This window comes from Pleurodeles waltl, chromosome 7, assembly GCF_031143425.1.
Source record: "Pleurodeles waltl isolate 20211129_DDA chromosome 7, aPleWal1.hap1.20221129, whole genome shotgun sequence".
NCBI lineage: Eukaryota > Metazoa > Chordata > Amphibia > Caudata > Salamandridae > Pleurodeles > Pleurodeles waltl.
Genome location: NC_090446.1, coordinates 287,073,442 through 287,088,673, shown reverse-complemented (window position 1 = coordinate 287,088,673; position 15,232 = coordinate 287,073,442). Strand labels below are relative to the sequence as shown.

The window sequence follows — 15,232 nt, the reverse complement described above, 5'->3', positions numbered from 1 at the left end:
TCGTCTAAATTGCAATCGCCCCACAATTCAGCTCCATAAAGGCCCCCCCCCTTGCTTGCGATTTATAAATTTCAATAGCGGGCGTCATGGCGAAGCTAGGAGATCTGGCTGCAAATCTTACAATACCACTTGCCCGTTGTTTCAAGCGGAGGTTTGCTTTCTGGAGATGAGAATGCCACTTATGTGAATCTTCTAATTTCAGACCTAGGTAGTCGAAATCACCTACTCTTTCCAACGCAGCACCCTCTAAATAAATAGGTCGCCGCATCCTGCCTTTTTTGTCCCCAAACACCATACATTTAGTTTTTAGTCGATTTATTTCCAGGCCATGGTCATTACAGAAATCAATGACCTCGAAAGCAGAGTTGAAAGGCCTGTAGCTGTTTGGGATATCAGCAAGGTGTCATCGGCAAATAGGAGGCAAGGAATCTTCTGCCCTCCTATTTTGGGGGCATCATTAGAACACTCCATAAGATAGGGAATGCATGCATTTATAAATAGAAGGAATAAGGTAGGGGCGAGTACACAGCCTTGTCTCACGCCACGAGCAGTAGGAAATTCTTCAGTTAATTTGCTTTGCCGACCCCATCTAATTCTGGCATAATTTCCAGTAAAGAGATCTCTAATGATGTTTAAAATAGAGCAGGGGACTCCCAGTTTGGTCAAGACCTCGTACTAAATCAAAAGCTGATTTTAAATCAACAAATGCTACGAATAGATGCCCTAAGTCCACATCAACAACTTTCCATTTAATAGAGATAAAACTGAAAATCTGGTCTATTGTGCTGACTTTTTCCCTGAAGCCCGCTTGGAGGTGGCTTATGATTTGGTTTTCCACTATCCATTTCCTCAGCCTGCTCAACAATTGGTGTCAAAATATTTCTTGAAGATTATCGAGAAGGCTGATAGGTCTATAATTTTCGGGGGAGTTCCTCTCTCTCTCCTTTCTTGTAGATGGGCACGATAATTGCCTCTTTCCATGAGTCAGGGTAGGATCTAGTAGTCAGAATGGTGTTAGAAAGCCTATTAATATACGGACTCCAGATGTTCTGGTCCGCTTTGAACATATCTGAGGGGATCCCATCCGACCCTGGGGCCTTCGCTGCTTTTTGTGCAGTAATGGCCAGCGCAGTTTCATTCAATGTGAAGGGAGGCAAGGAGGACATAGACGAGTAAGATGCTGGCAGCTCTCCCAAACTTGGTGCATCACAGGCCAATGGGGAGCCGTACAGTTCCTTAAAATGGAAAAGCCAGGCATCTGGAGTAATATGGGACTCCAGATAAGGTGCTCGGTTCTGGTCGCTTAGGCAGAAACGACTCCTTGAAGCCATGAGGCTTTGACCACTCCTGAGAGGGTGCAAACTGAATAACCTGCTCTCAGAATACCTTCACTATCTCTTAAACAGGAGCCATCAACAAATACAAATTGCTCATTCTCCTCTAAAGAAGGATCCTGAATATCAGGTCTACGTTTGGTGCACTGTTCAGTGAAATCGAGGCAGTCATGTTCCATTTCACCAGCATCATTTGAATTATCAACATTTACAGGTATTAATGTGGCAGAGTTTAAAACTGCACACCTCTTAACAGTTATATTGGCTGAGCCAAGGATGAATAACTCATAACAGGTTAGACGGGCATTGGTCAAATGCTGGGTTTAGACTAGGTCAAAAGTACTTCAACTGAATGTGTGACATAAACATCTAAAGGATGTCCCAACATAATGCCTTTGCATTGGCCTATGTGTACACCAGCAGCGGCCACATCTTTTAAACAGCTGGGCAAAGAAGCATTTAGTGTGGCAGAAAAATATGCCACTGACCTGTTTGTTCCTCCATGCAACTGTGTCAAAACAGAAAGAGCACAACTATCACGTTCATAACAAAACAGTGCAAAACATTTTGTATAATCAGGCATTCCCAAAGCTGGAGCTCTGCACAAACTCTCTTTCAACTCAGCTCACCATGCCCAAAAACATTCTGACATCTCTCTGTGTAACTGGGGGATTAATTTGCATAATTGGTGCAACTCTTTCTTAGGACACTTTCCTCGCACCTTTCTCAATTTGGTGACCCAAATACTTTACTTCTTTCTGGCAATCCTGTATCTTGACAGTTTCATTCAATGTGAAGGGAGGCAAGGAGGACATAGACGAGTAAGATGCTGGCAGCTCTCCCAAGCTTGGTGCATCACAGGCCAATGGGGAGCCATACAGTTCCTTAAAATGGGAAAGCCAGGCATCGGGACGCTACGAGAGACCAGAAGCCAGAACCGTTTGGAGTCGTGGACCCTATCTGCCTCAGATAGTTCACTCCAAACCCCCTCTTCATACTCATGTTTGCTCTTGTTACATGTAGAGACATAATGGCGCCTAGCGTTAATAATTCCTAGTCTATCTTTCGTCCTTAAGACGTTAACCAATGTATTTTTTGCCTCTCTACACCTCTTGTTGAACCATTTGCTGCAGGGTTGTGCACAAAAGTTAGTCAATGGCCTAACACATTTAGAAAACAGCTCTTATATATAAGGCTATCGTCGAATAACTGGTGAGTAGAAATTAAAGCACACAGTTTATCTTGAAGCTTATTCGATCTCTGAAAGGAGTCCCATCTTACCGTACGCCTATTGCTTGACAACTCCATGTCACCAGAAGGAGCAGAAGAGAATGCAGCTCCTGCTAAGAGAGATCTCTTATATGTAATCCGGAGAGGGGAGTGGTCACTGGTATGTGGATTACCCACTTCCACATCTAATATGTGGTGCCAAACTCTTAAATCAAAGAAAATGTAATCCAGTTTATTACTGTATAAGCCCCTGAAGAAAGTTGGTCTGGAAGGAGTATCAGCTGGAAAGCGGCCGTTACCAAGACGGAGACCATGGAGTATCATAAGGTCTATTATCTGCGTTGCCCTAACACAAGGTTTGTATACATTTTGTTGTATGGGATGGGGGGAATATTCCATATGCTGTCTTCAGGCTGCATAACCTCTATGAGGACTGAATTAAGTTTGAGTTGGACATTAAAATCCCCTGTTATTATGATATGGTATTTTAAACGGAGGTCCGGGATTAAAGTATTCGATAGCTCAATAATAATTGAACAATGGTTGGAAGGGCCCGGCCTACTGTAGATATTTATACAAAGAACAGGGGAGCCTGAGATTGGTTGGATAGCAATGGCCAAGATATCAGGGGAATATATACCTCCTTAATTCCTCCCCCCTCTGTCGATTTTACCCAGGTACATAAGCCCCCTACTGCCCTACCTGCTAAAGATGGCTTAGCTGGTTTAAAAAAAGAGCTAAACCCCTGTCTATACGTGCAGTGTGTTGCCCAGGTTTCCTGAAACATACAGACATTAAAGTTTTCAACATATGCCCCCCACTCAATATCAGCAAGTTTGCCATTGATGCCAGCCACGTTCCAGGACAGAAGTGTTGCTGTTGCCTGAGCAGTGGAACAGCTTAATTTCCTAAGAATGTCATCTGGGGGATGGCTGTCAATAAGCTCCACCGGGGGTAAATTTATAAAATTATTGGTATTATCGGATTGTAATTCCAAGGATGGTATGTCACCTGGACTGAGTAAATTAGGTAAAGGACCTGTAGCCCGTGAATCTGGGCTAACAATGGAAATACAAGAGTTAGGAAGACATAGTCAATCAATGTCAGAGGTAGCCCCCTGGAAATCAAGTTTGCATGCTGTTTGGCCACTGAAAACAGGACTGGCACTAGTAGAACAAAAGGAATCATATCTCTTGGTTCAACAATCTCTGTGCCACTGTATTGCTTGAAGGCTTGCAACAATCTCTTGTAATAACCATGAACAGACTCCTTTGTCTCCTGAGACGTCCTGTCAATCCTTTGCCAATCAATGTCTTTAGGGGAAACCCTAGTTTTCAGAAACTCAGTCACGTTGTAATAGGTTTTGATCACCTCGTTAGATGGGGCTCCTATTACTGTGTCTCTTTGCGGCTCATGCGTTGGTCAATCAACACTCTTTTTACACTCAACTCACAAGTCTGCTGAAACCATAATCTCAAACAAAGTGTTCAGATCTTCCCATAAACACTTTTGCAAACTTGACAAACCTCTCTGTTTGCTGGTACCATTCCACAGGTTTCTCCCTCAACTTTGGATAATAATTTGTAAATGACAGTGTGTCACTTCTGGTCCATGGGACATGAACAAATTCCCTCCCGGAATTTCTTTCATTGGCATAATTTGTACGGCTCCCTCAGCCTGGTGTACATCATTTGAAGATGCTGCCGCTTTTTGTTATGATCTCTTTTCTTTGCCCATATGCCTACCCAATTATCTAATGCTCCCCATGTTTAAATACGCTCAATCAACTCCTTAATGTGGATCAGGCCAAGCACAGCCCTTAAAAACATATTACAATGTTAATAATAAACAAGATCAATGCTACAATCAATCATCTGAATGCAGAATTAGTCTTTTCCCAATACGACTATATTCATTTTCAGTTGTGTAGGCTTATAATACCAATGTCTATGTTCCCCATGCAATAGGAAGAGGAATAGTTTTATTTATATTTATACCTCCTCATCTGTAGTGTCTTCCATTGACGGCCTACCTCCTGTTTCAAAATTATCTATTAGTGTATTCCAGATTTGAAGGTCATCTGCAGCTTTATCATCAGTCCTCACCTGTCTAAGCCGTAGTTGAATCAAATTCTAATCTGTAACTCTTCTTTACCTGTTTGGATTTATTCACTTCCATTTCATATTTCTCAGTCATACTAGTTAATTTCTCATAAACCTGTTCTGCTTGAAGAGTAACATCTTTGTACATAAAGTGCAATTCATTTTCATTGTAAGAATCAAATCTGTCCAATTCAGTTGCTCCCTCAATCATCTCATTTAATTCCAATTTAAATCTAGCCATGTTCAACGTCTTCTCTCCCTCAAGCATGTTTTCGGGACTTGATGCTCCACTCAAATTGTCTAACCATTCAGTCAATTGTCCTGATAACCTTTGTAACCTAATGTTGTTACCTTGGGATAGAGGCTATGGATGAATACAGGATGTTTTAATAGACTGCTCCTGAGCTAATGCAGATGAACCTTTAGAGCATGGGGGACATGTCACATCAATCAGTGGACCCACTCCATTGTATGTCTAGTTCGAACAAAATTAATTCTTAGGGGGTCTTAGTTGGCACAGTAGTGTTCAGTGTCTCCATTTCTGCATAAGTTCCAAAAGTTGAATTCGTTGCTGATACTGAATTTGGAATCTGGGGACCACTCTTGTTATTACCCTGGGCATACAACGGAAATACTGGACCTATGGTTACAGGAACTGTCAATGCTTCTGGTCCTGACAAATTCATCTGACTTGGCGGGAACATTATTCCTTTACAGTGGCCAGTCAATACTGTACCAAAAGATTAATTTTACTGAATCAGGACAAAATTCTGTGGTGATATTACTGGGGAATCATAGGCATTTTCTGCCCTGAATTCACAAATTGTGCAGGTGTCTGTACATTAGGTGTGGACTCAAACTGAGTCATTCCTGCATTCTGACATGGCTGTTGCATAACTGGAACTGGCAATCTGAGCTGTATTAACATTTGGAACGGTCGGATAAACCGCTGGTACCCGTGCAACATTCGCAGTAGGCACGTTTGGAATTATCTGAACCTGACTTTGTGCAACTGTGGCAACACTTGGGACTATATTCTAACTTACTGATGAGACTGCATTATACGGTGGGGGATGACTCTTCAAAAACTGAGTTATAAACTCATCATCTGAATCACTCTCTATGTCTCCTTTTATTTTCATCCAATATATGTTCTGAATCTTCCTCAGATTTCTTTTTGACTTTAGGTTTAGCACTTCCATCACATTCCTGTGTAATTGCTGGTAATAACTTCACTGTGTGTAATGTATCTGCTCTCCACATTCTCTGCTCCGCATCCCACCTAGCTTCTCCTGACGTCTTTTCTGCTTTCCTCATTCTCCTTTCAAATGTCTTTGCTTTTTGTCTTGCAGCTGATTTCCAAATAGCAAGTGCTTCAAATTGTGCAGGTGTAGAAAGGGGTTTTATTTCATACAACACCCTCCACAAATTCTCCAGTATTCTCAAATTAAAAGATCCGTAACAGGGAAAAGCTAAGGTACCTTCCTTTACAGTTAGTTTGCACCATTGATTTACCCAAAGACATGCTGAAACACCTCTCTCCTACATTACCTCCAATGCTGGTGTACCCTCAGGTGGAGTAGGCTCACCCTCCCTAACTGGAATTAAAACATCTCCTCTCAGTGCACTCCTTAAAGCTTTGAAAAACTTCATTAAACACAAATTCAATTCACAAACACAAAATCTACAAAACGTGGAAATAATATTATATTCCACAATCCCTTTCACAAACTGTTCTCAACGTCTAGCTCACTAAGGGTAGAACTCAAACGCTTTGAAAACTGTACGGAACTTTGACTGTGGCCTTTCGCACAAACGGCTACTCTTCTGGCTATGGCTTTCTCACAAACTCAAGTAAGATTTGACCTGCAAACCTCAAGTGTCTCCATACACTTGTACAATACTTGACAATACTCCGGAGTCTTAGGCCTCGCAGGACCCGTAAACAAGAAGAAGCATGGGCAGGTTTTGGCCCAAAGCACAACAATCACTTGGAGTACACCAAGTCCCCACTCTCTTACTTGGAGTACGCAAACCCCCTACTCAATCAACTGGAGTATTCACACTCCCTACTCACTTCATACATCACACTTCAACGTGATTTAACCAAAGCATTGCAAGCCCAAATCCTACATAAAAGACATACTGTACACATGTAACACAACGCTGGAATTTCATCAAACCTTACACTACACCAAGAACAACTCACACTGTGAATAAATTCTGACTTTCTTCCTCACAAGGCAAACCATAACTCTGCTACCAAAACTGTTGGCACGTTGTGCCGGGAAGTATTTTCTCCCCGCCTCTGGTTCAGAAACCACAAACACGCAGGTGAGGCACTAATATCACCTGTAGAGGTTGACTAGATCTTTGGACTTAGAAGAGTGTAGTAGTCAGAATCATTCAATCGCAAATCAATTACATTATATAATAAACAATTCTAAACACCATGAACAATTTAACACTAAATCAAACTCCAAACTGAATATAGTTTCAAAGCTTTATTACTATCTCAAAATCAGCATCACATATATGATGTGCAAAACTAAGTTATAAACGTACATGAAAACCATAGGCTGACCAAAGCATCTAAAAAAATTCAACCTACTAAACATCAATGCTGTTAAGCGCTCCAAAAATATAATATAGATTAACAACAACACAATATGCACATTATTATCAGATTTCGAAGCAGATGATGGTGACATCAATACATCACCAAAATACAGTTTTTCACAATCAGTTACAGTTTTCAGGTTTCAGGGCTGGGCCATTCCCATTACTAACACAAATTAAGACTTGCATGTGTGGGAATGGGCTAACACATGCAGACAAGTAAACAAATTAAAAAAATACAAAAATAATTTGGAAAATGATCTAACTAGGACAGCCCACTATAAACATTACCCCAGTGTAATTAGCTGAAAAGTAAACAAGAAACCACATTTAATTATACCTCTCCTCATTGGACAACAGACAGCAGTGTTTCATCAGGCAGGATGGTCACCTTCTTCCGGCGTCAGTTGACAGCAGCATCAGGACGTTGCAGAACACGAGCTGCACATAGGACTGAACAGCAGTCCAGAATTAGATAAGCTTATTAGCATGAACTGCATACATGAATAGGACAATTAAGACTAAGATGAGAAAACTCATCTGGGGAAAACAGAGAGTCACAACAGACTAAAGACAAGAATAGACAGAGTCTGGCAGGCTTCTGGACAGCTTCGAGGTAGGAGTAGACTCTCACGAACTAACTCTAGGGCTAATAGGACCAACTCTAGATTTTCAAAGTTCATCACTTATTAGAAATATGCATGCTATACTGATTGGTTCTTCAGGTGGTACCACTTCGGGCATCAGATTTAGTTTTCAATGGCTGTCGATGGCATCATCAAATTTTCAACTATTCCGTAAGGGAACTGAAGCGGGCAAGAGTAAAGGATCTCTAAAGGAGGGCCCATGAGCCTTCTTGGAACGCTGTTAAGATTCCACACTGAAGGAGGAGACATCTGGGGCAGGATAACCTGCTTAAGCCCTCCCATGAAGGCTTTCATGACTGGCAGTCCGAAAGAGTCAAGCGCACTGTCTATTCTGTATGTAAGCTACCACAGCAGTCAAAACAATTACGTAAATTCAGAACATAGCACAAGGTCCATTCACATGATTACTTCCAGGGAGAGGCCTCAGAGCTGTTTAATAATGAATGCATCAGTTTGACTGGATTGACAGATAAGATGGGCTTGATATCAGGGGATGTAAACTGTTTTGCGATTGTTAGAACCATTTCGGAGGGCCACAGTCACCCAGGTGCTACTAGGTGCAACCGTGGTGGTTAAGGCCTTTTACTTCTGATGTCTGGGCTCACAACTCATAATGTGCACAGCAACAGCAGCAATAAATAATTGTCCAGCCAAATACTCATTTTTATATGAAAAAGAGAAGAATTTAGTTTCTACTGCTAACCACACAAAGGAAAATGCACAAGCAATTGCATAATTCTCTGCTGAGGTTGGAGATCTACTATTGCTTTGGCGGTTCCCTGGCTCGCGCATTACTCATAATTTGTGTTCAGGGTTATTCCCCATTCAATATTGGGAACGTCCAGGCGTACCCCACTAGAAATCAGAGTCGCAAAAGTCCACTGTAACTCTAACTTGAAGTTAATAGTGTGTTTAGTAGCATGTTTTCCTGAGAACGCCAGACATGAAACTCGTCTTAGCCACATCGACAGGTGTAAAGCGTTCAAAGTTCCTAAGTGCACCAAATCTGTAGAAGAAAGGAGATGATGAAAACGGGATGGTACCGCATATAACCATCAGGAACTAAAATCCTACAAAAGGCGGTACTGAATATCACTACCTCATTTGAAAGACTGCGCGCCTGGAAAAGGTTTAGCAGCGGATACATTTAAGACCTGTTGATTGTAAACTGTCAGTGCAAAAGACTTTTCAGAATTTTAAATGCTAAGTGGCATATGCATCATGGATGGAGATATTCACAGGTTGAGGTGTAGATGTTTGTATATATTGTTTGTAATTAAGATGTGTGTCCTTCTTTTATGTTAATTACTTAAATTAAGAGAGCGAGACAAAGAGAGACAAAGACTAAAGAATAAAAAGAAGGAAAAGAAGTAAATTTGTCCAGTGACTAAATGATAATTTCAATGTGATATAAAAGTGTATATATATATATATATATATATATATATATATATATATATGTATATATATATATATATATATATATATATATATATATATATATATATATATATATATATATATATATATATAAATCCCCTCTGTATAGTAATATTTGGGGTATCATCTTCCTAACATGGCCGGGGTGGCTTCCTCCCCTAAGGGCCTGATATGTTCTCTGTTGAGTCTTTTTTGCAGAGCACTGTCAGTCATTTCACATCAAGTGCAGTAGTGTGTGCTGAGTCATGGCCCCATATTCAGTGGGGTTCATTTTCTCTTGATATCTCCCGATTTCCACTATTAAATGTTACTCACTCCTTCTAGTTTTTGTATGTGAATGGCGGAGGCAAGTTTGAGATTTTCACTGACAGTGATCCCAGGCTCTGGGAGATCCTTTCGGAGCTCCTCAGTCATCAGCCATCTTGGGTACAGCCATCTACACAGCTTTACTTTTGTTACACAAACTGCAGTTTGACTAAAACAGCTAGCATAAATAATATAGCTTATATAGATTAAATAGAGTGTAAACAATAATAATAGACAGTCTCCTGATCCACACCTTTTTTTGACTGTTGGAATCTATGCATGGACGAAATTGCTGAACAATATAGATATACTGAAATGTGTATGGCCGCCAGTATGGCAGAAATATAGGACAAGGTATGTCGTAATACGTTCTGTAGTTCACACAATAAAGTTGAGGCACAAAAACAATTTGTATGACATCAAATGAACTTAATGACATAATGCAAACACCCAGACACTGGAAAGTTCATCAATATCACAATGAACGTTGCAAGACTGCAGCCACAATGATCTGGGAAATACAGAATTGAGTGTCCATCGTAAATGCAGTGCTGCAAGCATGTGTTCCATAAAGAGGCAATCCAGTTTACAGAAAAAAAATCTCTTTGCCCAGTCCTGCATCTGCAACAAGCACCAATCCTGGGCTTTCTAGAATGCTGCTTTGTTTGATGAAGTCAGCTGGGGTTTTGAGATGTATTGGGACATCATTAACACCATGGCCCCTTTATGAGAAATAAAAGGAGTTAGAAAGGTCCAACAACACGTGTGTTCTAATGATATTAATGTGTTTTATTTAACTATGTATTTTAAAATGTATAAGGAGTATTCATTTTGGCAACAGTGTTTAATGTATCTGTGCTTTGTTCAAAATAAACTAAAAGTTGAGTTGCCAATGCAAGAAGGGTAAAGTTGGAATGTGCATATATATATATATAAGTATATATCAATCTATATATTTATTTATATATATATATATATGTATATATATATATATATATATATATATATATACACACACACACATACATATAACTGCCAAGAAATACAAACATATTGCAACCACCAGTGGCCCCACCTAGAATAGTGCTACTGTACATTGTCCTGGAATTTCATCCCCTGAGATTTTCAGTTTTTTAATTTTTTTATTATTTTTGTTTCTAGTTCTCCGGTGTTTGGGGATTCCGACCCGTGTAGTCACCAATTTCCAATCGGCGCACGACAAAAATCAGAATCTATGCCTTGACCAATATTTTGATGTTTCAGGACATATCTTGGATGACGATGGTGACAGCATATGGTATGACCGATGGCATTTTGCTCACTATTTTATTTTAGTTGGTTTATGGCCTAAATATATATACAGATGGAGTTATTCACTTGTGCAGATTCAGTTTCCCAATATCCTCTATGGATACTGCAGGTAATTTACTGAAAAGAGACACTGAGGCCATCATTACGAGTTTGTCGAGTGGAAAATGCCGCCCGCGAAACTCCTGCGCTCAGGAGACCACCAGTGCAGTCTCCTTCCCGTGGCCCCTATTACGAGTTTCCCGCTGGGTCAGCGGGTGGAAACAGAGCTTCCGCCTGCTGGCCCAGCGGGAAACAGCCCATAACATTGATGCCAGCTCATAATCGAGCCGGCGGAAATGGTGCAGTGCGTCGGGTGAAGCAGCGCCCATCGCCCTTTTCACTGTCTGCTAAGCAGATGGGGCTGTCCATGGGGGCCCCTGCACTGCCCATGCCAAGCGCATGGGCAGTGCAGGAGCCCCCATGGGCTCCGCGGCACCCCGTCTCCGCCAGCTTTTACATGGCAGTGCAACCGCCATGTTAAAGCCAGCGGAGAGGGGACTGGTAATCCCTGGTGGATTAAGACCTCCAGCACCGCCAGGCTGTCAGCCAGTGTTTAAAGGTGCGGTCCTGGCGGTCTGCCCGTGGGGCTTTTACCACGGTCATAATATGGAGAGCGGACTGCCGCATTGGTGGCCATCCGACCACCACCGCGAGTCTGGCAGTCCTAGGACCGCCAGACTCGTAATGAGGGCCTGAGTCTTATTCACACAGGTATATTCGGTCATAAACAGCTAAATATTCCTTTCATATGCCTGACACAAATTCACAAAGGGTTTTTTGGCAGATGTAAATGCAGTGAGTCCTACAAAATCCACAATAGCAAATGTTACTGAAAGAGTGGGAAGTGGGCGTTCTAAGGCAGGTGTGCCTTGGATGTGGGGAAAGCCCACAAACATACTTTTGAGAGCTTTAACAAACCTCTCTCACCATATTCCACACTTGTAATCATCAGAGATTTACTCCAACCAAAGTCTGGAGCAGCTCCCCTTCAGGGATGGGAGAATCCTTCTCTTGCTCTCAGTTCCTGTCAGTGTTAAATTCACCCCATTTGCTGTGCTGTACATAGGATTATCTGTTGCGCAAGATCTTCCTCCATCTTTGAAGAAGGAATACACCCAACACTTCACACAAAAAAAACTAAATTTTGCCGTACACAATATTCTCTTCAAACCCTTTCCCAGTTTATATCGATGTGTCACTACATGGATGGAAGTCCAGTACATTTGCAGCTTCTGCATCCGAGGGTATGGTTTAGGTTTACTTTGCCATTATCTGCACCAGGCTACACCTAACCATACTAATAACCCTAGTTCCAACCCTTAGTTAATTTTACATTAATTCAAATTAAATGATGTCCCATGGTGTAACCCTGTCGTAATCAAACTTCAATTGAATTCAATTAAATTACAGTGAAATAATTATCATCAGCTTAAATTTAACACTAACCTACTCCTTCATGTATTTATATTAATTGAAATCAAAAACAAATTCAGTCATTCTCTGTGCCAATTATAACCCTCAATTGCATGTAATATAAGTATCCTTAATATAGCCCTAATACTAACTAAAACGCTAATCCTTAAGTCTTTACCTTTAATGAAATGAAAGGTAAACCCAAATGCTGCCCTTATCCAAACCCTAACCCCATTCCTAACCATAAAAGCCTTTAATTGACATATGTATTAACTGAATAATTACCTTTAACATGCTCCTTGTGCTATCTGTAGCTGCAACATTTAGATAATATAAACCGAACTTAAATTGATTTAAAATAAATAATAGAACTTAACCTGACAATTTTTCCCCAGCCTTTATTTCAAGTAAGTTTAATTACTGTAAGTATTTAACCCTCAACCTATTTATGTTAATTAACTCTTTTGAATAAACCATTAACTTTAATGAAATTAATTAGCCTAAATTAAATGCTATCATCCTTATCTTGCATAATGTGTTAATCTATATTGTTGTAAAATAATGGTGTGGTACTGATGTAGTGACTCATAGATGCAGTACCTTTGAGGCAGTGAGGGTATACCATAAGCCATGTATAGTTTATATGGTAGTGCTGAAATATTGGAACTAGATACCCACTGAAATCAAAATCCTCTCAGCTTCCTGTTGTTTCAAGTGACCTGACTTCCTTGAGCTGTGCGTGTCTTCTTCAAAAATAGGATTTAAGGTAATTATATTAGAGCATGCATCTAAAATGTAATTAGAAATCCTGTACATGAATATTGGGATACGACAAAATCTGATAGCACGGTTCCCATGCACAATATTTCCGGTCTCCTTCTTCTGCAGGAATTACCATGTCTGGAATGAATCCTGGTTTGTCCGACATGATCTCGATTCTGAATCCACATACAATGGTTGGCAAGTTCTAGACTCAACTCCTCAGGAGAGAAGTTCGGGTAAGACATAACATCATCCACAAAGGTGTATTGTGAGTTATTGAAAATTGTGTGACACGTCCTGAAAATGAATATGGATGCATTAATCGGGGATAAAGGGAACCAAATATTAATTTACCTTTAGTTGGTATGCCTCTGTTACTAATGTCTATGAAACTGCTTTTGGGAACAAGGTATTAATGCTAAGGATTCATCTGCAGGGCTCACTGTCATATTATGCTAGTGAATATTCGGTTTTGCTAGATGCTTATAATTTGGAAACTAGTCATACTTTGGCCCGAACTGTTTTCCATTGAATGATTGAATGCGTATTCTTATAGGTTTGGTACAAGTAGCCAAAATCTCTAGGCACTGGAATGAAATAGACATCCCTTGTTGATACTCTCTGTAGGTATGCTTTATAATACATCTACAGTCTCTCTCACCTTTTCTTTATGGCACATCCAATGCTCTAAAATCACCCCTCTCATTGCCTCACTCTAGCACCCTTTTTGCTTTATTGTAACTAATCACATCATCACACACAGTAGAGATGGATAATCCTTGTTTTTGTGAGATGAGCGGCTAATTTATATTCTTATCTTTGCTTTAATTGTATAGCATAAACTGCTCATTAAGGGCCAGATGTACAAAGCATTTTTCAAGTCGCAAAGGGGCCATTTTGCAAAATCGACCCGTTTGCGACTTGAAAAATGCTTTTTGGGATGTACAAAGCCCAAACTGCAGTTTGGGTTTTGCAATTCATTATTAGGAAGGGTCGTGTCAAAGGCGTCCCTTACTAATACCGAATCCAAATGGTATGCATGATTGTTTTGTGACCGCAAATGCGGTCGCAAAACAATCGCAGTTAGCACCAGTTTCAAACTGTGCTAACCCATTCTCAAATGGGAAGGGGTCGCTATGGGACCCCTTCCCCTTTGTGAATGGAAGCAAAAATATTTTTTCAGAGCAGGCTGTGGTCCCACGGACCACTGCCTACTCTGAAAAAATGAAAAGAAAACTTTAATTTTTGATTTTGAAATGCATCTCGTTTTCCTATAAGGAAAAGGCAGTCACAGACATGGTGGTCTGCTGGCTCCGGCAGGCCACCATCCCTGTGAGGGCGGCCATTCCCAATGGGGTCGCAAATTGTGACCGACCTCATGAGTATTCACGAGGTAGGTCATTTGTGATCCCATTGGGAATCGCAAACAGTGTAAAGTACACTGTTGTACATCCGGTTTTGTGACTCGCAATTTGTGAGTCGCAAAACCGGATCTTTGTACATGTGGCCCTAAATCACCTGTGTTTTCTTGGTCTCAGCCTGTGCATTTTAAATGAATGTGTACATGTCATTCTGCTACAGACTTGTAATCGCAGATTCCTCACCTTAGAATATTCCCTAAATGTCTTACTGATCTGGAAAATCTTGAGCAGTGCCTCTGCATGCCGATAAGTTTGTGTCAATTTGCTCTGCTTTGGCGTCACCTGCATCAGACGTTAAGTCATGGTGCCTATATCAGCGCCAACCCAAAGCACTGACATCCTGGTGGCATGTTAGCAGAAGGCTCTGTGCCATTCTAAGCCCCATTCCCAGGGCACATCTCGGGGTTGCTCTCGGAGCCGTTCCCATGAATGTCGTCTTCATGCTCAGATGCGTCTGCCTCCAAGTTGGGTAAGTTCAAGAAACACAAGAAAGAGAGTTGAAATGTTCTTCAGCTTCCTTGTCCAAACAATGTACTTCTAGGCACACTCCCATACTCCAACTGTGGATCCAGCATCAGGGCCCGCTCCGCCCTACCCTAAGTTCCCCG

At 41.0% G+C, this 15,232-nt stretch overlaps 1 protein-coding gene across 3 annotated transcripts in view; it reads left to right on the top strand.

Moving 5' to 3' along the window:
- Window positions 1–15,232, top strand: part of LOC138304022 (protein-glutamine gamma-glutamyltransferase 6-like) — a 418,261-nt gene that overhangs the window by 261,150 nt on the left and 141,879 nt on the right. For all 3 annotated transcript variants that reach the window (XM_069243672.1, XM_069243674.1, XM_069243673.1), the window contains 2 exons: window positions 10,840–10,975; window positions 13,330–13,439. In XM_069243672.1, the coding sequence (XP_069099773.1) occupies window positions 10,840–10,975; window positions 13,330–13,439 (246 nt within the window). The remainder of the gene's footprint in view (window positions 1–10,839; window positions 10,976–13,329; window positions 13,440–15,232) is intronic.